Below are 22,501 nucleotides of genomic sequence, written 5' to 3'. Positions count from 1 at the left end.
GTGTGGAGGGTGGTGGTGGTGGTGTTGTCGTGTGGAGGGTGGTGGTGGTGTTGCCGTGTGGAGGGAGGGTGGTGGTGGTGGTGTTGCTGTGTGGAGGGTGGTGGTGGTGGTGTTGCCGTGTGAATTGTGGGTGGTGGTGTTGCCGTGTGAATTGTGGGTGGTGGTGGTGGTGTTGCTGTGTGGAGGGTGGTGGTGGTGGTGTTGCCGTGTGGAGGGTGGTGGTGGTGGTGTTGCCGTGTGGAGGGTGGTGGTGGTGGTGTTGCCGTGTGGAGGGTGGTGGTGGTGGTGTTGCCGTGTGGAGGGTGGTGGTGGTGGTGTTGCCGTGTGGAGGGTGGTGGTGGTGGTGTTGCCGTGTGGAGGGTGGTGGTGGTGTTGCCGTGTGGAGGGTGGTGGTGGTGGTGTTGTCGTGTGGAGGGTGGTGGTGGTGTTGCCGTGTGGAGGGTGGTGGTGGTGTTGCCGTGTGGAGGGTGGTGGTGGTGTTGCCGTGTGGAGGGTGGTGGTGGTGTTGCCGTGTGGAGGGTGGTGGTGGTGTTGCCGTGTGAATTGTGGGTGGTGGTGTTGCCGTGTGAATTGTGGGTGGTGGTGGTGGTGTTGCTGTGTGGAGGGTGGTGGTGGTGGTGTTGCCGTGTGGAGGGTGGTGGTGGTGGTGTTGCCGTGTGGAGGGTGGTGGTGGTGGTGTTGCCGTGTGGAGGGTGGGTGGTGGTGTTGCCGTGTTTAGGGTGGTGGTGGTGGTGTTGCCGTGTGGAGGGTGGTGGTGTTGCCGTGTGGAGGGTGGGTGGTGGTGTTGCCGGGTGGAGGGTGGTGGTGGTGTTGCCGTGTTTAGGGTGGTGGTGGTGGTGTTGCCGTGTGGAGGGTGGTGGTGTTGCCGTGTGGAGGGTGGTGGTGGTGTTGCCGTGTTTAGGGTGGTGGTGGTGTTGCCGTGTGGAGGGTGGTGGTGTTGCCGGGTGGAGGTGGTGTTGCCGTGTTTAGGGTGGTGGTGGTGTTGCCGTGTGGAGGGTGGTGGTGGTGTTGCCGTGTGGAGGGTGGTGGTGTTGCCGTGTTTAGGGTGGTGGTGGTGTTGCCGTGTGGAGGGTGGTGGTTGTGTTGCCGGGTGGAGGGTGGGTGGTGGTGTTGCCGTGTTTAGGGTGGTGGTGGTGTTGCCGTGTGGAGGGTGGTGGTGGTGTTGCCGTGTGGAGGGTGGTGGTGTTGCCGTGTTTAGGGTGGTGGTGGTGTTGCCGTGTGGAGGGTGGTGGTGGTGTTGCCGTGTGGAGGGTGGTGGTGTTGCCGTGTTTAGGGTGGTGGTGGTGTTGCCGTGTGGAGGGTGGTGGTGGTGTTGCCGTGTGGAGGGTGGTGGTGTTGCCGTGTTTAGGGTGGTGGTGGTGTTGCCGTGTGGAGGGTGGTGGTGGTGTTGCCGTGTGGAGGGTGGTGGTGTTGCCGTGTGGAGGGTGGTGGTGGTGTTGCCGTGTGGAGGGTGGGTGGTGGTGTTGCCGTGTGGAGGGTGGTGGTGGTTGCCGTGTGGAGGGTGGTGGTGGTGTTGCCATGTGGTGGGTGGTGGTGGTGTTGCCGTGTGTAGGGTGGTGGTGGTGTTGCCGTGTGGAGGGTGGTGGTGTTGCCGTGTGGAGGGTGGTGGTGGTGTTGCCATGTGGTGGGTGGTGGTGGTGTTGCCGTGTGGTGGGTGGTGGTGGTGTTGCCGTGTGGAGGGTGGGTGGTGGTGTTGCCGGGTGGAGGGTGGGTGGTGGTGTTGCCGTGTGGAGGGTGGTGGTGTTGCCGGGTGGAGGGTGGTGGTGGTGTTGCCGTGTTTAGGGTGGTGGTGGTGTTGCCGTGTGGAGGGTGGTGGTGGTGTTGCCGTGTGGAGGGTGGTGGTGTTGCCGTGTTTAGGGTGGTGGTGGTGTTGCCGTGTGGAGGGTGGTGGTGGTGTTGCCGGGTGGAGGGTGGGTGGTGGTGTTGCCGTGTTTAGGGTGGTGGTGGTGTTGCCGTGTGGAGGGTGGTGGTGGTGTTGCCGTGTGGAGGGTGGTGGTGTTGCCGTGTTTAGGGTGGTGGTGGTGTTGCCGTGTGAATTGTGGGTGGTGGTGTTGCCGTGTGGAGGGTGGTGGTGGTGTTGCCGTGTGGAGGGTGGTGGTGGTGTTGCCGTGTGGAGGGAGGGTGGTGGTGTTGCCGTGTGGAGGGTGGTGGTGGTGTTGCCGTGTGGAGGGTGGGTGGTGGTGTTGCCGTGTGGAGGGTGGTGGTGGTGTTGCCGTGTTTAGGGTGGTGGTGGTGTTGCCGTGTGGAGGGTGGGTGGTGGTGTTGCCGTGTTTAGGGTGGTGGTGGTGTTGCCGTGTTTAGGGTGGTGGTGGTGTTGCCGTGTTTAGGGTGGTGGTGGTGTTGCCGTGTTTAGGGTGGTGGTGGTGTTGCCGTGTGGAGTGTGGTGGTGGTGTTGCCGTGTGGAGGGTGGTGGTGGTTGCCGTGTGGAGGGTGGTGGTGGTGTTGCCATGTGGTGGGTGGTGGTGGTGTTGCCGTGTGGAGGGTGGTGGTGGTGTTGCCGTGTGGAGGGTGGTGGTGTTGCCGTGTTTAGGGTGGTGGTGGTGTTGCCGTGTGGAGGGTGGTGGTGGTGTTGCCGGGTGGAGGGTGGTGGTGGTGTTGCCGGGTGGAGGGTGGGTGGTGGTGTTGCCGTGTTTAGGGTGGTGGTGGTGTTGCCGTGTGGAGGGTGGTGGTGGTGTTGCCGTGTGGAGGGTGGTGGTGTTGCCGTGTTTAGGGTGGTGGTGGTGTTGCCGTGTGAATTGTGGGTGGTGGTGTTGCCGTGTGGAGGGTGGTGGTGGTGTTGCCGTGTGGAGGGTGGTGGTGGTGTTGCCGTGTGGAGGGAGGGTGGTGGTGTTGCCGTGTGGAGGGTGGGTGGTGGTGTTGCCGTGTTTAGGGTGGTGGTGGTGTTGCCGTGTGGAGGGTGGTGGTGTTGCCGTGTGGAGGGTGGTGGTGGTGTTGCCGTGTGGAGGGTGGTGGTGGTGTTGCCGTGTTTAGGGTGGTGGTGGTGTTGCCGTGTTTAGGGTGGTGGTGGTGTTGCCGTGTGGAGGGTGGTGGTGTTGCCGTGTGGAGGGTGGTGGTGTTGCCGTGTTTAGGGTGGTGGTGGTGTTGCCGTGTTTAGGGTGGTGGTGGTGTTGCCGTGTTTAGGGTGGTGGTGGTGTTGCCGTGTTTAGGGTGGTGGTGGTGTTGCCGTGTGGAGTGTGGTGGTGGTGTTGCCGTGTGGAGGGTGGTGGTGGTTGCCGTGTGGAGGGTGGTGGTGGTGTTGCCATGTGGTGGGTGGTGGTGGTGTTGCCGTGTGGAGGGTGGTGGTGGTGTTGCCATGTGGTGGGTGGTGGTGGTGTTGCCGTGTGGTGGGTGGTGGTGGTGTTGCCATGTGGAGGGTGGTGGTGGTGTTGCCGTGTGGAGGGTGGTGGTGTTGCCGTGTGGAGGGTGGTGGTGTTGGTGTGTGGAGGGTGGTGGTGTTTTTGCCGTGTGTGTGGGTGGGTGGTGGTGCTGCTGTGTGGAAGGAGTTTGGGTGGGTGGTGGTGTTGCTGTGGGGAGGGTGGAGGGAGTTTGGGTGGGTGGTGGTGTTGCTGTGAGGAGGGTGGATGGAGTTTGGGTGGGTGGTGGTGGTGGTGTTGTAATGCAGCAGATCCTATAGTAATTCCAGAGTCCTATAAATGGCCGCTTGCCTAGATGGCATTCTATCAGGGAGAGGAGAGCAGGATTGGTAGACTCTTCCGATATGTTTTTCACATCTGTATTCATACACAATTTAGCCTATACAGTATGGCACTACAACAAACACATTTGGTGTCAGTATGGATCCTGTACCTGCTCATTGAAATGACACTGTGAAGGGAAATAATACTTAGAATATTACTGGGATTGTAAATAATCAGTTGATGGCATAAAGACAGAAAAAGCCCATGTTCCGATTGGTTAGATATCTGATTATTGTTGACCTTCTACAGGGTCCAGCTGGTCTACCAGGTCTGAAGGGACCAAAAGGTGAAAAGGTAAGTGTCATTTATAAACAGTTTTTTTTACATTAGATGTTTAGTGAATGATTGAAAACTACCATTATACGAAGCGGAAAGGCCTTGTATAAAATAGCAGCAGTTATATCTCTCTCTCTCTGTCTCTCTCTCTCTCTCTCTCTCTCCACCTCCATCCAACGAACTTGTTGCCAGGGAGAACTGGGACGACCTGGACAAAAGGTGAGAGCACCCATTGATCATTCTATTAGCTCTGCTAAGTGGATTTGCTGAAAAATGAGATCCAGTCCCTCCTCAGTCTGTCTGGTGGGCTGTAACTCACGTCCCCGCCGCCTGCCGCCCGCCTGTCCCCCCCGCTGCCCGCCTGTCCCCCCCGCTGCCCGCCTGTCCCCCCGCTGCCTGCCTGTCCCCCCGCTGCCTGGTTATGAGCATTATGAAATTCAGAGAAAGACAAGCAGCACAACCTGGACACGATGCCAGGACAGCTAGGATACAGAGAGAGAAAGACAAGCAGCACAACCTGGACACGATGCCAGGACAGCTAGGATACAGAGAGAGAAAGACAAGCAGCACAACCTGGACACGATGCCAGGACAGCTAGGATACAGAGAGAGAAAGACAAGCAGCACAACCTGGACACGATGCCAGGACAGCTAGGATACAGAGAGAGAAAGACAAGCAGCACAACCTGGACACGATGCCAGGACAGCTAGGATACAGAGAGAGAAAGACAAGCAGCACACCCTGGACACGATGCCAGGACAGCTAGGATACAGAGAGAGAAAGACAAGCAGCACAACCTGGACACGATGCCAGGACAGCTAGGACACAGAGAGAGAAAGACAAGCAGCACAACCTGGACATGATGCCAGGACAGCTAGGATACAGAGAGAGAAAGACAAGCAGCACAACCTGGACACGATGCCAGGACAGCTAGGATACAGAGAGAGAAAGACAAACAGCACAACCTGGACACGATGCCAGGACAGCTAGGACACAGGGAGAGAAAGACAAGCAGCACAACCTGGACACGATGCCAGGACAGCTAGGACACAGAGAGAGAAAGACAAGCAGCACAACCTGGACATGATGCCAGGACAGCTAGGATACAGAGAGAGAAAGACAAGCAGCACAACCTGGACATGATGCCAGGACAGCTAGGATACAGAGAGAGAAAGACAAGCAGCACAACCTGGACACGATGCCAGGACAGCTAGGACACAGAGAGAGAAAGACAAGCAGCACAACCTGGACACGATGCCAGGACAGCTAGGATACAGAGAGAGAAAGACAAGCAGCACAACCTGGACACGATGCCAGGACAGCTAGGATACAGAGAGAGAAAGACAAGCAGCACAACCTGGACACGATGCCAGGACAGCTAGGATACAGAGAGAGAAAGACAAGCAGCACAACCTGGACACGATGCCAGGACAGCTAGGATACAGAGAGAGAAAGACAAGCAGCACAACCTGGACACGATGCCAGGACAGCTAGGATACAGAGAGAGAAAGACAAGCAGCACAACCTGGACACGATGCCAGGACAGCTAGGATACAGAGAGAGAAAGACAAGCAGCACAACCTGGACACGATGCCAGGACAGCTAGGATACAGAGAGAGAAAGACAAGCAGCACAACCTGGACACGATGCCAGGACAGCTAGGATACAGAGAGAGAAAGACAAACAGCACAACCTGGACATGATGCCAGGACAGCTAGGATACAGAGAGAGCCGCTGAGGTAGAAGATGGATAGAATCATTCTGCTGAGTTGGAGAGGAGAGTGGATGAACCTCCCACCCCATCCCCAACAGATGAGGAACATATAGTCACCCTGTTAGCTCCTGAAACCTATCCAGCTTCACTGGGCCCTGTTCAGGAGGGTGCAGCGTTACAGCACCTTCACATAGAGATGTATAGCATAGAAAATAGATGATTGTCGGAGGGACAGGGGAGGAGTGAGACCTGTCAGAAGAGAAGTGTGGTCCTAATCAATTGGTGGCTGCAGTTATGTATTAAAACAGTTCCGTTGGGAGAGCTTCAACCTGCGTCCCAAATGGCACCCTATTCCCTTTATAGTTCACTGCTTTTGGCCAGGGCCCATCAGTCACTGCCCTGCTCTGTCTGAGCTGCAGGGCTGGCTGTGTACAGCAGCAGCATTGCAGTGCAATTTAGCTTAGTGCTCGAGCCAGACCATAAATCATTTTATTTCCCACAAGCAGAGGGCCGTCCTGTTCTATATATACGGCCTATCATTTAATTAAAGAGGACAGAGTGACAGACCTTGTTAAAGTCCTTCTCTCTCTCCACATGGCGGACCAGGGTAAAAACAGAACACAGGTTGTCATGTCAACATCCTGGCCGGCTTATGGAATTCTCTAACTATTCAGAACAGCCATGTTTGTAACTCCTGCTGTATGTTACTTCTATGATATTACACATGGACATATGATACTGTACACTACACAGCTTACATGGATAGCTGCTGATTCATTCAATAATGCTTTTTTAAATGATGCTAGGTCAGCTGGTCATTGTTTCTATATGGCCGTCTTTATGCCCTGTGTTTTCTAGTCAGTTCAGAACTTGTGGTCTGGTTAAAGTAGTGTTCTAACGGTTCTGATATGGCTCAGCTATTCCCACACACACCCTATGTACCGTACACACGAGGCTGCAGAGGGGAGGACGGCTCATAATAACATCCGGAACGGCACAAATGGAATGGCATCAAACACCTGGAAACCATGGAAACCGTGTGTTTGATGTAATTGATACCATTCCACAAAGTCCGCTCCAACCATTACCACGAGTCCGTCCTCCCCAATTGAGGTGCCACCAACCTCCTGTGGTACTGTGATAACTGTAAAAAGTCTGCTAAATCAGGCGTTCCCAAAGTGGAGGTACTGCAGGGAGTCTGCTAAATCAGACATTCCCAAAGTGGAGGTACTGCAGGGAGTCTGCTAAATCAGGCATTCCCAAAGTGGAGGTACTGCAGGGAGTCTGCTAAATCAGGCATTCCCAAAGTGGAGGTACTGCAGGGAGTCTGCTAAATCAGGCATTCCCAAAGTGGAGGTACTGCAGGGAGTCTGCTAAATCAGGCATTCCCAAAGTGGAGGTACTGCAGGGAGTCTGCGGCATGATTCTTATTTTTTTAACAATAATAATACATTAATTTAATAAAATGTTTTTCAATTAATATTGCTGGCAACAACCGGTTAAACACATTTTGCAGAAGGGATCTGTGAAAAGTGCTTAGACTAGAGGGTGCAATACAATACAATGTATTATTCAACCACAATTTCTGTTAAATCTTAGATTTAGAGCCGGGGACTGGGAGGTTCATGGGTATATATAGTGGGGAGAACAAGTATTTGATACACTGCCGATTTTGCAGGTTTTCCTACCTACAAAGCATGTAGAGGTCTGTAATTTTTATCATAGGTACACTTCAACTGTGAGAGACGGAATCTAAAATAATCCATAAAATCACATTGTATGATTTTTAAGTAATTAATTTGAATTTTATTGTATGACATAAGTATTTGATACATCAGAAAAGCAGAACTTAATATTTGATACAGAAACCTTTGTTTGCAATTACAGAGATCATACGTTTCCTGTAGTTCTTGAGCAGGTTTGCACACACTGCAGCAGGGATTTTGGCCCACTCCTCCATACAGACCTCCAGATCCTTCAGGTTTCGGGGCTGTCGCTGGGCAATACGGACTTTCAGCTCCCTCCAAAGATTTTCTATTGGGTTCAGGTCTGGAGACTGGCTAGGCCATTCCAGGACCTTGAGATGCTTCTTACGGAGCCACTCCTTAGTTGCCCTGGCTGTGTGTTTCGGGTCGTTGTCATGCTGGAAGACCCAGCCACGACCCATCTTCAATGCTCTTACTGAGGGAAGGAGGTTGTTGGCCAAGATCTCGCGATACATGGCCCCATCCATTCTCCCCTCAATACGGTGCAGTCGTCCTGTCCCCTTTGCAGAAAAGCATCCCCAAATAATGATGTTTCCACCTCCGTGCTTCACGGTTGGGATGGTGTTCTTGGGGTTGTACTCATCCTTCTTCCTCCAAACACGGCAAGTGGAGTTTAGACCAAAAAGCTCTATTTTTGTCTCATCAGACCACATGACCTTCTCCCATTCCTCCTCTGGATCATCCAGATGGTGATTGGCAAACTTCAGACGGGCCTGGACATGCGCTGGCTTGAGCAGGGGGGCCTTGCGTGCGCTGCAGGATTTTAATCCATGACGGCGTAGTGTGTTACTAATGGTTTTCTTTGAGACTGTGGTCCCAGCTCTCTTCAGGTCATTGACCAGGTCCTGCCGTGTAGTTCTGGGCTGATCCCTCACCTTCCTCATGATCATTAATGCCCCACGAGGTGAGATCTTGCATGGAGCCCCAGACCGAGGGTGATTGACCGTCATCTTGAACTTCTTCCATTTTCTAATAATTGCGCCAACAGTTGTTGCCTTCTCACCAAGCTGCTTGCATATTGTCCTGTAGCCCATCCCAGCCTTGTGCATGTCTACAATTTAGCCCTGATGTCCTTACACAGCTCTCTGGTCTTGGCCATTGTGGAGAGGTTGGAGTCTGTTTGATTGAGTGTATGGACAGGTGTATTTTATACAGGTAACGAGTTCAAACAGGTGCAGTTAATACAGGTAATGAGTGGAGAACAGGAGGGCTTCTTAAAGAAAAACTAACAGGTCTGTGAGAGCCGGAATTCTTACTGGTTGGTAGGTGATCAAATACTTATGTCATGCAGCAAAATGCAAATTAATTACATAAAAATCATACAATGTGATTTTCTGGATTTTTGTTTTAGATTCCGTCTCTCACAGTTGAAGTGTACCTATGATAAAAAATTACAGACCTCTACATGCTTTGTAAGTAGGAAAACCTGCAAAATCGGGCAGTGTATCAAATACTTGTTCTCCCCACTGTAGGTATCCACAGTTCTCCATCAATTATACATTTGTTTAACTAAATTCGTCTTGTATTCCCCAAAATGTTGTTTTGAACATAATGGCGCTGTAATTTAAGCCAAAAACTGCAACATTTTCTCTGTGTCCATGGCAAAATGGGTAGAACTAATTTGGTCAGCTGTTTTAGTCTTAGACCTAGATTTAATCAGATCAGGCGATAGCTGACACCCGCATAGCTGATGTTTTGGCAGTGTCAGAGGTGTAACTCTGTTAGAGCTGTCACATCGGTGAGAGGCAGCTGCTCATGTGGTCATGTTCACCAAGCCACATCCATTCCTCTTGTCAGAGGTTCTGAATGAGAAAGTCTAGGCTATTTACAAATGACACTCAAACAACATAATAAGAATTTACACTGAGTGGACAAAACATTACAGAAAAACATTATGCTCTTTCCATAACCTCTACAGGATTGGTGGGTCCCCCTCGGGAAGGGTGAGCTAACGTAGGCTAATGCGATTAGCATGAGGTTATAAGTAACAAGAACATTTCCCAGGACATAGACATATCTGATATTGGCAGAAAACTTGAAATTCTTGTTAATCTAACTGCACTGTCCAATTTACAGTTGCTATTACAGTGAAAGAATACTATGCTTTTGTTTGAAGAATGTTCTTTCCATAACATAGACTGACCAGGTGATGAACCCTTATTGATGTCATTTGTTAAATCCACTTCAATCAGTGTAGATGAAGGGGAGGAAACAGGTTAAAGAAGGATTTTTAAGCCTTGAGACAATTGAGACATGGATTGTGTATGTGTGCCATTCAGAGGGTAAATGGGCAAGACAAAAGATTTAAGTGCCTTTGAATGGGGTATTGTAGTAGGTGCCAGGCGCACCAGTTTGTGTCAAGAACTGCAATACAACTGGCTTTTTCACGCTCAACAGTTTCCTGTGTGTTTCAAGAATGGTCCACTCCCCCAAAGGACATCCAGCAACTTGACACAACAGTGGGAAGTAATGGCGTCAACATGGGCCAGCATCCCTGTGGAACGCTTTCTACACCTTGTAGACTCCATGCCCTGACGAATTGAGGCTGTTAAGAGGGAAAAAAGGGGGGGTGCAACTCAATATTAGGAAGGTGTTCCTAATGTATCGTACGCTCAGTGTATATCATTACATTTACATTTACATTTAAGTCATTTAGCAGACGTTCTTATCCAGAGCGACTTACAAATTGGTGCATTCACCTTATGACATCCAGTGGAACAGCCACTTTACAATAGTGCATCTAAATCTTTTAAGGGGGGGGGGGGGGGCAGAAGGATTGCTTTATCCTATCCTAGGTATTCCTTGAAGAGGTGGGGTTTCAGGTGTCTCCGGAAGGTGGTGATTGACTCCGCTGTCCTGGCGTCGTGAGGGAGTTTGTTCCACCATTGGGGTGCCAGAGCAGCGAACAGTTTTGACTGGGCTGAGCGGGAACTGTACTTCCTCAGTGGTAGGGAGGCGAGCAGGCCAGAGGTGGATGAACGCAGTGCCCTTGTTTGGGTGTAGGGCCTGATCAGAGCCTGAAGGTACTGAGGTGCCGTTCCCCTCACAGCTCCGTAGGCAAGCACCATGGTCTTGTAGCGGATGCGAGCTTCAACTGGAAGCCAGTGGAGAGAGCGGAGGAGCGGGGTGACGTGAGAGAACTTGGGAAGGTTGAACACCAGACGGGCTGCGGCGTTCTGGATGAGTTGTAGGGGTTTAATGGCACAGGCAGGGAGCCCAGCCAACAGCGAGTTGCAGTAATCCAGACGGGAGATGACAAGTGCCTGGATTAGGACCTGCGCCGCTTCCTGTGTGAGGCAGGGTCGTACTCTGCGGATGTTGTAGAGCATGAACCTACAGGAGCGGGCCACCGCCTTGATGTTAGTTGAGAACGACAGGGTGTTGTCCAGGATCACGCCAAGGTTCTTAGCGCTCTGGGAGGAGGACACAATGGAGTTGTCAACCGTGATGGCGAGATCATGGAACGGGCAGTCCTTCCCCGGGAGGAAGAGCAGCTCCGTCTTGCCGAGGTTCAGCTTGAGGTGGTGATCCGTCATCCACACTGATATGTCTGCCAGACATGCAGAGATGCGATTCGCCACCTGGTCATCAGAAGGGGGAAAGGAGAAGATTAATTGAGTGTCGTCTGCATAGCAATGATAGGAGAGACCATGTGAGGTTATGACAGAGCCAAGTGACTTGGTGTATAGCGAGAATAGGAGAGGGCCTAGAACAGAGCCCTGGGGGACACCAGTGGTGAGAGCGCGTGGTGAGGAGACAGATTCTCGCCACGCCACCTGGTAGGAGCGACCTGTCAGGTAGGACGCAATCCAAGCGTGGGCCGCGCCGGAGATGCCCAACTCGGAGAGGGTGGAGAGGAGGATCTGATGATTCACAGTATCGAAGGCAGCCGATAGGTCTAGAAGGATGAGAGCAGAGGAGAGAGAGTTAGCTTTAGCAGTGCGGAGCGCCTCCGTGATACAGAGAAGAGCAGTCTCAGTTGAGTGACTAGTCTTGAAACCTGACTGATTTGGATCAAGAAGGTCATTCTGAGAGAGATAGCAGGAGAGCTGGCCAAGGACGGCACGTTCAAGAGTTTTGGAGAGAAAAGAAAGAAGGGATACTGGTCTGTAGTTGTTGACATCGGAGGGATCGAGTGTAGGTTTTTTCAGAAGGGGTGCAACTCTCGCTCTCTTGAAGACGGAAGGGACGTAGCCAGCGGTCAAGGATGAGTTGATGAGCGAGGTGAGGTAAGGGAGAAGGTCTCCGGAAATGGTCTGGAGAAGAGAGGAGGGGATAGGGTCAAGCGGGCAGGTTGTTGGGCGGCCGGCCGTCACAAGACGCGAGATTTCATCTGGAGAGAGAGGGGAGAAAGAGGTCAGAGCACAGGGTAGGGCAGTGTGATCAGAACCAGCGGTGTCGTTTGACTTAGCAAACGAGGATCGGATGTCGCCGACCTTCTTTTCGAAATGGTTGACGAAGTCGTCTGCAGAGAGGGAGGAGGGGGGGGGGAGGGGGAGGAGGATTCAGGAGGGAGGAGAAGGTGGCAAAGAGCTTCCTAGGGTTAGAGGCAGATGCTTGGAATTTAGAGTGGTAGAAAGTGGCTTTAGCAGCAGAGACAGAAGAGGAAAATGTAGAGAGGAGGGAGTGAAAGGATGCCAGGTCCGCAGGGAGGCGAGTTTTCCTCCATTTCCGCTCGGCTGCCCGGAGCCCTGTTCCGTGAGCTCGCAATGAGTCGTCGAGCCACGGAGCGGGAGGGGAGGACCGAGCCGGCCTGGAGGATAGGGGACATAGAGAGTCAAAGGATGCAGAAAGGGAGGAGAGGAGGGTTGAGGAGGCAGAATCAGGAGATAGGTTGGAGAAGGTTTGGGCAGAGGGAAGAGATGATAGGATGGAAGAGGAGAGAGTAGCGGGGGAGAGAGAGCGAAGGTTGGGACGACGCGATACCATCCGAGTAGGGGCAGTGTGGGAAGTGTTGGATGAGAGCGAGAGGGAAAAGGATACAAGGTAGTGGTCGGAGACTTGGAGGGGAGTTGCAATGAGGTTAGTGGAAGAACAGCATCTAGTAAAGATGAGGTCAAGCGTATTGCCTGCCTTGTGAGTAGGGGGGGAAGGTGAGAGGGTGAGGTCAAAAGAGGAGAGGAGTGGAAAGAAGGAGGCAGAGAGGAATGAGTCAAAGGTAGACGTGGGGAGGTTAAAGTCACCCAGAACTGTGAGAGGTGAGCCGTCCTCAGGAAAGGAGCTTATCAAGGCATCAAGCTCATTGATGAACTCTCCAAGGGAACCTGGAGGGCGATAAATGATAAGGATGTTAAGCTTGAAAGGGCTGGTAACTGTGACAGCATGGAATTCAAAGGAGGCGATAGACAGATGGGTAAGGGGAGAAAGAGAGAATGACCACTTGGGAGAGATGAGGATCCCGGTGCCACCACCCCGCTGACCAGAAGCTCTCGGGGTGTGCGAGAACACGTGGGCAGACGAAGAGAGAGCAGTAGGAGTAGCAGTGTTATCTGTGGTGAGCCATGTTTCCGTCAGTGCCAAGAAGTCGAGGGACTGGAGGGACGCATAGGCTGAGATGAGCTCTGCCTTGTTGGCCGCAGATCGGCAGTTCCAGAGGCTACCGGAGACCTGGAACTCCACGTGGGTCGTGCGGGCTGGGACTACCAGGTTAGGGTGGCCGCGGCCACGCGGTGTGCAGCGTTTGTATGGTCTGTGCAGAGAGGAGAGAACAGGGATAGACAGACACATAGTTGACAGGCTACAGAAGAGGCTACGCTAATGCAAAGGAGATTAGAATGACAAGTGGACTACACGTCTCGAATGTTCAGAAAGTTAAGCTTACGTTGCAAAAAAATAAAATAAAAGATCTTATTGACTAAAATGATATAGTACTGCTGGCTGGTGAAGTAGGCTGGCTAGCAGTGGCTGCGTTGTTGAAAGTGAAGCTGGCTAGGTAACCTCGACACTTTCTCTAAATTTCTCTAAACTACACAATTATCTTGGATACAAGGACAGCAAAGACAACTAGCTAACACTACGCTAATCAAGTCGTTCCGTTGTAATGTAAGTTTCTACAGTGCTGCTATTCGGTATAAGTTGGCTAGCTAGCAGTGTTAGCTAGCAGTGTTGGCTAGGTAGGAGGACGGCAGCGCGGCAGGCGAAAATAGCTGGCTAGCTAACCGATAATTACTCAAAGCTACACAATTATCTTAGATACAAAGATAGCAAAGAAAACTATGTAGCTAGCTAACACTACACTAATCAAGTCGTTCCGTTGTAATGTAATCGTTTCTACAGTGCTGCTAATCGGTGGCTAGCTGGCTAGCTAGCAGGGTTGACTACGTTACGTTACGTTACGTTAGGACGAGAATACCTGGCTAGCGAACCTCAGCGAACCTCAATAACTACACAATTATCTTTGATACAAAGACGGCTATGTAGCCAGCTAAGTAGCAAGCTAAGATCAAACAAATCAAAGATAGCAAAGACAACTGTGTAGCCAGCTAACACTACACTAATCAAGTCGTTCCGTTGTAATGCACTCGCTTCTACAATGCTGCTATTCGGTGGCTAGCTGGCTAGCTAGCAGTGTTGGCTACGTTGCGTTACGTTAGGACGAAAATAGCTGGCTAGCGAACCTCAATAACTACACAATTATGTTTGATACAAAGACGGCTATGTAGCTAGCTAAGATCAAACAAATCAAACCGTTGTACTGTAATGAAAATGAAAATGAAAATGAAATGGTAATACTACCTGTGGAGCGAAGCGGAATGCGACTGGCTTATATCAACCTAATCGAGGTGTAGATTACATTCAGGTAGCCTTGTCCCACTAGGCCTACTATCCCCTCGTATAATTTAGCTGGCTACATTGATATTGTGGCAGATTGTAACCAAAGCCAGCCATAATTAACCATAAAGGCTTAACTGCAGGTAAATCAAATGTACAGCTCTGATTTTCTCCCCATCATGACTTTTGAAGGGGTAAATAACAATTGTTTCATTGAAGGGGAGAATTTTAGCTTTCCAGAAATATTATTGTTTTAGGAAAATAGAGCTTCTGATGATATCAAAGTAAAAATATTCTACATGAAAGTAAGAGAGAGAATAAACATGATTGTTTCTAGTTAAGATTAGTTACAAGTGAAGTGTCCTGGCTTCACATCAGTTCAAAAGATGGACTGAAGAGACCACCTGGGAGCTTTGTGGGAGAGACGGACAGATCAGCTCAATCAGATCGCACAACTGAAAGATGTCAACTCTGCCAATGAGAGGGTTGCATGAAATATTCTGCATTCTTCTGATTGGACAAAACAGATGAAAAGGAGCTTCATGTCAAATTAAATATTCATTAGTCTCATGTGGAATTCTCATCTGGTCACATTTGTGTCAACTAAAATGAAAACTAATTTGTTACAGTTATCGTTTTCTTCCCAGGGCGTCTCGTTATCATAGCTTTAGTCAGGAAAAATAAGTCGTCAAGTATTTTTTGTCATAGTTATTGTTGCCGAAATTTACACTGGTGCTAGAATTGCAAGAAGTTAGCTTTAAAGTGGCAAAAGGGCCTCTATGCACAAAGGAAACATGTGTAGAATTACAAGTAATGAGCTTTTCTTCTCTGATGCTAATAGGGGGGCCTTTAAAGATGTATTTCCCGGGGCCCAAGACCTGAAGTCATAGTAAAACTGCTTGTATGCTATTTATAGTCCACTCTGAAGTAGGACTTGTGTTCTGATATTATGAGGTGTTCGCTGATGAATTTGCTATCACAAAAGGGGTCCCCCATGCAAAAAACAATTTGGGAACCCTGTGCTAAAGAAATGCTGTTGTGGCCCATTAGGGTCGGACGGGTCCTCCAGGTCTCACGGGGCGCCAGGGACCAGCCGGGTGGCCAGGACCAAATGGGCCCAAGGTGAGTAAGTCCTATTTCATGGTGCCCATATGTCAATATGATTATTATACCGTACCATAGTATGGTGGGAAAAAATGATAGAAAACAAATTATGTAATAAGATAAGATGGTATGTGTGTTCCTGTACCTACAGGTGTTAGATCTTAATTTGACCAGTTTCGTCGCAGGAGTAAAATAATCTTGCAGCAGGAGGATTTGATTATTTTTTTTAAGTGATAATTTCTAATGAGAAAGGACTGTAGTTTTGATAGGCTACAGCAGGCTATATATTAGGAGTGAGATCGAGTAAGAGAAAGAGAACTGTGGATTTTCAGTGAATTTATGTCAATCATGAGGCTCATTTGAATTTCCTACGGTGCAGGAAAATTCTCTGTGACAACAGAGTGATCAAATTAAGATACCACGTCTGTATGATATTATTTGTCAAGGTAGATGAAGACTGTGTTGTCTAAATAAGGAGAGCCGTGTGTGTATGTGTGTGTGTCTGGCAGGGGGAGAAGGGAGATGGTGGATTGATGGGAATACCTGGAGCAAGAGGACCTCTTGGACCTAAGGTCTGTGACCCTTCATCTTTCACCAAGAAAATTGTCTGATTTCAACCATAATGTTATTCATAATTTCTATACTTCAGACTTCTGATCTTCCTTCCTAGGGTTTACCTGGATACAAAGGAGAAAAGGTGGGTGATGAGGCTGATGCTTTTGACTGCTTTCTTTTATTCTATTACATTACAAACCATATTTTAGTTCCTCTGGGTTGGTTCAACAACATGTGTGTGTTTTTAGTGTATCTGCCTGATCAGGTCTCCTGTTTATGGATGTTTTGTTTACAGTTGTTTTGTCTCCTGTCTGTCTCATCAGGGTTCCCGTGGTGACCGTAGTGAGAGCGGGATGAAGGGAGACAAGGGCACAATGGGCTTCCCTGGAATGCTTGGACAGAAAGTGAGACATACATCTGTAATCTCTTGATCTAGACATTATCTGATGTTTATCCGCTGCTGGGGTTGATGTGAAGGAAGGGGAGAAGGAGGAGGAGCAGGAGGAGCAGGAGGAGGTCATTGTAGGGTGACGTGTATTGGAGGTTCATTGAACAACAGGATAAAAGCAGAATCAACTGGCCCTCCATAATAACTCAAGAACACAATTCTAAATTGGACCACAGTTATTTATATGATGTACCGGAATATGTTGTTGATGGAGTGCTGTGGTTTATGTCCTCAGGGTGAAATGGGTCCAAAGGGAGAACCTGGAATCTCAGGGAATAGAGGACCGACGGGCAGACCAGGGAAGAGGGGCAAACAGGTGAAAGATATATCTTATTATTAAACAGGTGAGAGATATACTTGATTAGTAAACAGGTGAGAGATATACTTGATTAGTAAACAGGTGAGAGAGATACTTGATTAGTAAGCAGGTGAGAGATATATTTGATTAGTACACAGGTGAGAGATATACTAGATTAGTACACAGGTGAGAGATATACTTGATTAGTAAACAGGTAAGAGAGATACTGTATTAGGATCTTACTTGGATCTTAATGATCTAATATCATATGCTGTTAGAAGCTGTATTAAACAGGTGAGAGGTACTGTATTAGGATCTTACTTGGATCTTAATGATATAATATCATATGCTGTTAGAAGCTGTGTTTAAAAAAGTTATTCCGATCTTTTATTTTTTTTAACCTTTATTTAACTAGGCAAGTCAGTTAAGAACAAATTCTTATTTTCAATGACGGCCTAGAAACAGTGGGTTAACTGCCTTGTTCAGGGGCAGAACGACAGATTTTTACCTTGTCAGCTCGGGGATTTGATCTAGCAACCTTTCGATTACTAGTCCAACGCTCTAACCACTATGCTACCCTGCCGCCCTCTTTGAGCAACATACTATAACTTCAAATCACTATGATGTGGTGACATGTTTTGACCACTGAAGGTTTACCATATGTTTGTCAGTTGATGTTTTTACATGTGGTGTTTATCTTGTCTGATTAATCAGGGAGGGAAGGGCGACAATGGGATTATCGGCCCTCTAGGTCCAGCAGGTCCTCAGGGGCCCCCAGGCCACCCTGGTCCCCCAGGTCTCCCAGCCTCAGGTAAGGACTCCACCTACATAGGCTCTCCCATCTGAGCTTCGCTTCTTTAGAGACCGCTGTAGGGCTAGGGAGTGTGGCTGGGCTAACATGCTAATCTGTTGCCAGTCTGTGTATATGCAGGCTGAGTGTGTAGCTGGATGAATTCTAGGGAAGAACATCGAGTCAGATTTAGAGTTATTGGTTTGTTCTTTGTTGGAGGCTCTGCCCATTTTCTGGACTCTGAAGGCTAGTTTCTCAGACCTAGATTATTAAACCTTGTCCTGTAATTAAAAGAAATGCCCAATGGAGAATCTCACTGGAAAGTACATTTTGAGGTTTAATATGGGGTCCTGTCAGTGTGAGAAGCTTCAGGGATGGGTCTGAGAAGCTTCAGGGATGGGTCTGAGAAGCTTCAGGTATAGGTCTGAGAAGCTTCAGGGATGGGTGTGAGAAGCTTCAGGGATGGGTGTGAGAAGCTCCAGGGATGGGTGTGAGAAGCTTCAGGTATGGGTGTGAGAAGCTTCAGGTATGGGTCTGAGAAGCTTCAGGGATGGGTGTGAGAAGCTTCAGGCAGGCAGCCTCCCGTGTCAGCATCAGTGAAAGGAAGCAGACATTAAAACACAGCAGGAGGTAACACCAGAGAGCTTATTTAGGTTCAGAGGAACCTGATCACCGCCCCTCTCCCCCCCTCCTGAGGTGAAACAGATACCATGAGGGGGGTGGCGGGGGTGACTGGGATGGGACGGATGCTAAAGCCATGACATCATGTCCTTAAAACGAATTCATAGTGGGCCAAGAAGCTTCTTACATATTTACAAACATTATGTCACCATGTAATTAAACTGTTACAGCCGGTGTCTTGTTCAGGTGTCTGCACAAATTAAGTTGATTGCTTTACCAACTTGATAGATAGACGAGGGGGCCAGGATAGTGCAATTCAATTGAGGTATTTATAACATATAGTCCCTGTGACCTCGCTCATGGCTGTCTCTGAATGTGGTTCTCTGTGATATAGAGATGGTGTCATGTGTACATCACTTTTTGTACATATGCCTGCATTGATAATATATAATCTAAATGTTTATTTCTTGTTCAGGACTCTACGTGGTTGGAACGAAAGGTGAGAGGGGGCTACCAGGTCTTCCTGGACCTTGCAGCTGTAACTCCATTAGTGTTAAGAGTCCACAGTTTGATGAACATAGTTCCAGGAGCGACTACGCCAAAGTGCCAGCGGTGAGCACGCAACACAACTAACACATGATCAACATTTACTGCCAATCAGAAACTTGCCTCAGCTAAGGCACTTAATAGGCCAAATTAGTCTTTGTGTCTCACCCAGATGTTTCTTTTGTTGTTTCTCGTACAGATATTTGTGGTAAACAATCAAGAAGAACTAGATGGTCTTCATACAGACAATGCCCTAGCCTTCCGGAAAGACCAGAGATCGCTTTACTTCAAAGACACCAACGGATGGCTGCCCATTCAGGTACCTCACTTGATACGCTATCTTCTAAACGGGATATGTCTAAGTGCTTACAGTATTGCCTGGCAAGGTTCATCTTTAAGTTACAGTTTTATTTCATTTTCTTAGTTTTAGTTTCTAATCTCTGTAAAAGACTTCTTTCTTCCAGCTGACGCCTTTCCAGTCTACGGAGAATGCTCCGGAACAGGAGGGTTACTGTGGCGACGGGATCGTTCAGATTCCCAACGGGGAGGAATGTGACGACGGGAATAGGATTGTCACCGACGGCTGCGTCAGTAAGTCACGTTATCAGAGTGGATGAACCAGATTCGTGATTTGGTTCTGCTGATGGTTCCGTTTGTTGAATCCTGGTGTTGTCGGTTGGATTACCGCATGGGAAGTTGATTTGAATAAATGAACTTGTTAAATGATAATGCTATTGATGACATACAGAAGCACCGGTCTGGTTTGGATGGCTATTGATCTCTATCTGTCTCTCTGTGTCTGTCTCTCTACGTGTGTCTCTGTTTTTCTCTCCCTTTGTTTCTCTCTCCCCCTCTCTTCCTCCTCAGAGTGTAAACATGCTTACTGTGGAGATGGTTATCGCTATGACGGTGCCGAGGAATGTGATGGAAAGGACTTTGGCTATCAGACATGCAACTCATATCTCCCAGGGTTAGTAGGCTGACTGGCTTGATCCATTCTTGTCTGCTTTCCATATCTTACTGTATGTAACTTTGTGTTCCCTATCAAGCAGTAACTGTCTGCTTTTGTCATGATTAGTTGACAGAGGGTTCTAATTCTCCTTGATTCCCAGGTCTTATGGTCGTCTCAGATGCACTCCGTACTGTGTCATTGACTCTACAAACTGCAAGTATTTCACATGAGGAGGAACCTGGACACAGCAGTGGGATGCTTCTTGTCTTGTTTGCTTTGGTACTGAACAGGATGACGGTAATGCAAAAAAAAAGATCAACAACAACACTGCAAACAAGAGACTCAAAAAGGAAGTGTTGACAAACTGGACTAAACCTGACAAAATAACTAAAACTACACACACTAACTCTGTTGTATCGCTGCTGAAGCCATGTAGCTCCCGAGGAGGGGGGCCGGGGCCAGTAAAACGCCCCCTCATCCATTCGCACTGGACAATTTCACTTTGTCTTAAATAAAACTCAACCCAAGACTGAAGAGGTTCTGCCCACCTGATAGGACCAGCCGCTGAATGAGAGGCGGTCAAATGAGAGACAGCCAGGAAGTGAGAGACAGCCAATGGGAAAGCTCTGATAAAGTGAGCGACTCGTGGGTGGAGCCGGAAGCCATATTTACCTCGACGTAGCACTGTTAAAGAAAAGAGAACCAGGTCTGAACAATCAGAAGCAGGGTGCTGTGTATTTTACTGCAACGTCAATGACGTCATGTACTGTAGCAGTTGCATGAGGCTGAAATTGCTGTGTGACCATGGCTACAGATGTCACTACCTGGGCATTTAACCAATCACAATACTTACTATCGTTGTCATGAGCTTCGTACTGTGTATATATAGTAGGTATACGTCTCCAATTGTACGTAGGGAGTATATTGTATATCATAATTTTACTAATCAGGACAGGAGGGGCATGTTATAATAATACAGTATTCAGGAGGATTCTGAGAGCCTTGGTCAGTCTGTACTGAAGAGGCAGATCTTAAACCTTGGTCAGTCTGTACTGAATTCGGCAGATCTTAAGCCTTGGTCAGTCTGTACTGAATTTGGCAGATCTTAAGCCTTGGTCAGTCTGTACTGAATTTGGCAGATCTTAAGCCTTGGTCAGTCTGTCCTGAAGAGGCAGATCTTAAGCCTTGGTCAGATCCTCTTCAGAAGAACAGTAAAGCTATGTACTGTACAGTAGTAGCATTTAGCCAAGATGGCTGCCTGTGGAAATAGCAGCCAAGCTGATAGACCGGGAACCCTCACCTTCTGGTAGAACTGAACAGTGGACTTGTACCAAATGACACCCTATTCCCTATGTAGTGCACTACTTTTGACTAGAGTCCAATGGGCCCTGGTTAAAAGTAGTGCACTATATAGGGGATAGTGTGCCATTTGGACAGCCAGGCCCGTGAGCTCTATTAGCTTTTGATGGCACTGTACTGTAGTTGAAGAGGGCCGTTCAGAATCTGGACATTGTGGACAAGGTCAGCTTTGCTTTAGTTTAGATTGACATTTCCACGGTTTAACTCAGGAACCACTAACAAAATGTAGCTTGCGGTTTTCAGAGAAATCCTCCCTCATATCCACTGTAGAACACAGATGAGACCACCCAGTCTGTGCTGCACACTGACTGTTACACTATCCCTCTTCTCACTCAGAAGTGCTTACTGTACACGTTGATGACTCATGCCATCAGTCCTCTAGGTAAAGAGGAGGACCAGTGAACTACTGTCTGCAGGGAGAAATGACACGTGAAGGCTGGCAAACTGTTATTATGACTGCTACTACTACATGTTCTTAAATCATTTCCTCATTGCAGAACAGGAAGCGTTTTTAGCTGCTATTTGGTGGGAAGTGAATTCCGATAGTTAGGGTGGGAAACCTTATGACAGTCTACGGTGCATCAGCTCTGGACATCTTTCTGTCTGGTATTTATAGCAGTACTCCTCTTGATACCTCCAGCCCGCCTGCTTAAATAACTGGAGCAGAACTACTGCACCACTCAGTGGAGAACTGAACACTATAGTCTGCATTACTTCCTGTATTCCCTCAGTAGTTTAAGATAACATTTCAGGATAAGCTGTTCTTTACCACAAGCTATAGGTCGCCGTGCCAACGGAGGCCAACCTTTAACCTCACCCACACTTAGGAAAATATTGTTGCTCATGTAAAAGTGGATGTATGAAAATATGTAATTTCAAGACTGTTCTAAATGTTACATCTGCATGTTAGTGGTACTGTAACTTACAAGTTGAAAATGCAACCCATTTGCCAAAGGAGGCTGTGAATGAAGCCTACATGCTGTAAGTAAATATTAGTCAACTCTCGACAAGGTATATGCTTTTAAAGAAATATTGATGGTTCTTGTTAATGTAACTGTATAACTGTAATGACTGAATATTATGTCAACTTTTATATGACAGGTATAACTGTATTATCCATTGCACCGTGTATAAACACATTAAATATCCATTTGTTTGGCTAATATGAGTGTACTGTATGCTGTAGGTACACTGGTAGCATGTGGTAACATGACACAACGCTTGGTGGTGGTCAATGCGCTCGCATATCAGCATTTCACAACTCCTCTGATTTCATAATTAACACATGTTTGACACAGACATGTTTGACACAGTCATGCATTATTGAGAACAAAATAAAGATGAGAAAATGGAAGCTGTTGACTGTTACAAGCTATTTACTCAGCCTAGAAACTCACATTAAATGCTCAAATCAAATGTAAAAAATTGGTTGCATACACATTTTTGACCAGAGTCAATACTCTCTAGTTAGTGTCAGGGCATCTGGTTGGTCTGACATGGGGCTGGGAGTCAGAGGTTTGTCAGCATCCCTGAGTAGAGGAGTCTCCTCGGTCGTTGACAGTGATTGGATGGTTGGTGTGTGGTGGGGAGCAGACTGACAGTTCCGGAAATTCTGTTGACGTTC

General features: G+C 48.5%; 1 protein-coding gene across 2 annotated transcripts in view; it reads left to right on the top strand.

Annotated features, from left to right (window-relative positions):
- Positions 1-22,231, top strand: part of LOC129837345 (acetylcholinesterase collagenic tail peptide-like) — a 30,775-nt gene extending 8,544 nt beyond the window's left edge. The window contains exons 4-16 of one of the 2 annotated variants that reach the window (XM_055903441.1): positions 3,927-3,971; positions 4,146-4,172; positions 15,255-15,326; positions 15,818-15,880; positions 15,979-16,005; positions 16,187-16,267; positions 16,547-16,627; positions 17,324-17,420; positions 18,496-18,632; positions 18,766-18,885; positions 19,016-19,157; positions 19,434-19,536; positions 19,679-22,231. In XM_055903441.1, coding sequence (XP_055759416.1) covers positions 3,927-3,971; positions 4,146-4,172; positions 15,255-15,326; positions 15,818-15,880; positions 15,979-16,005; positions 16,187-16,267; positions 16,547-16,627; positions 17,324-17,420; positions 18,496-18,632; positions 18,766-18,885; positions 19,016-19,157; positions 19,434-19,536; positions 19,679-19,748 — 1,065 coding nt within the window. In that variant the 3' untranslated portion in view covers positions 19,749-22,231. The remainder of the gene's footprint in view (positions 1-3,926; positions 3,972-4,145; positions 4,173-15,254; positions 15,327-15,817; positions 15,881-15,978; positions 16,006-16,186; positions 16,268-16,546; positions 16,628-17,323; positions 17,421-18,495; positions 18,633-18,765; positions 18,886-19,015; positions 19,158-19,433; positions 19,537-19,678) is intronic. The other variant, XM_055903442.1, reaches the window with a different exon arrangement.
- Positions 22,232-22,501: the final 270 nt, after the last annotated feature.

Source organism: Salvelinus fontinalis, chromosome 38, assembly GCF_029448725.1.
Source record: "Salvelinus fontinalis isolate EN_2023a chromosome 38, ASM2944872v1, whole genome shotgun sequence".
NCBI lineage: Eukaryota > Metazoa > Chordata > Actinopteri > Salmoniformes > Salmonidae > Salvelinus > Salvelinus fontinalis.
This window is presented reverse-complemented; position numbering and strand designations above follow the sequence as displayed.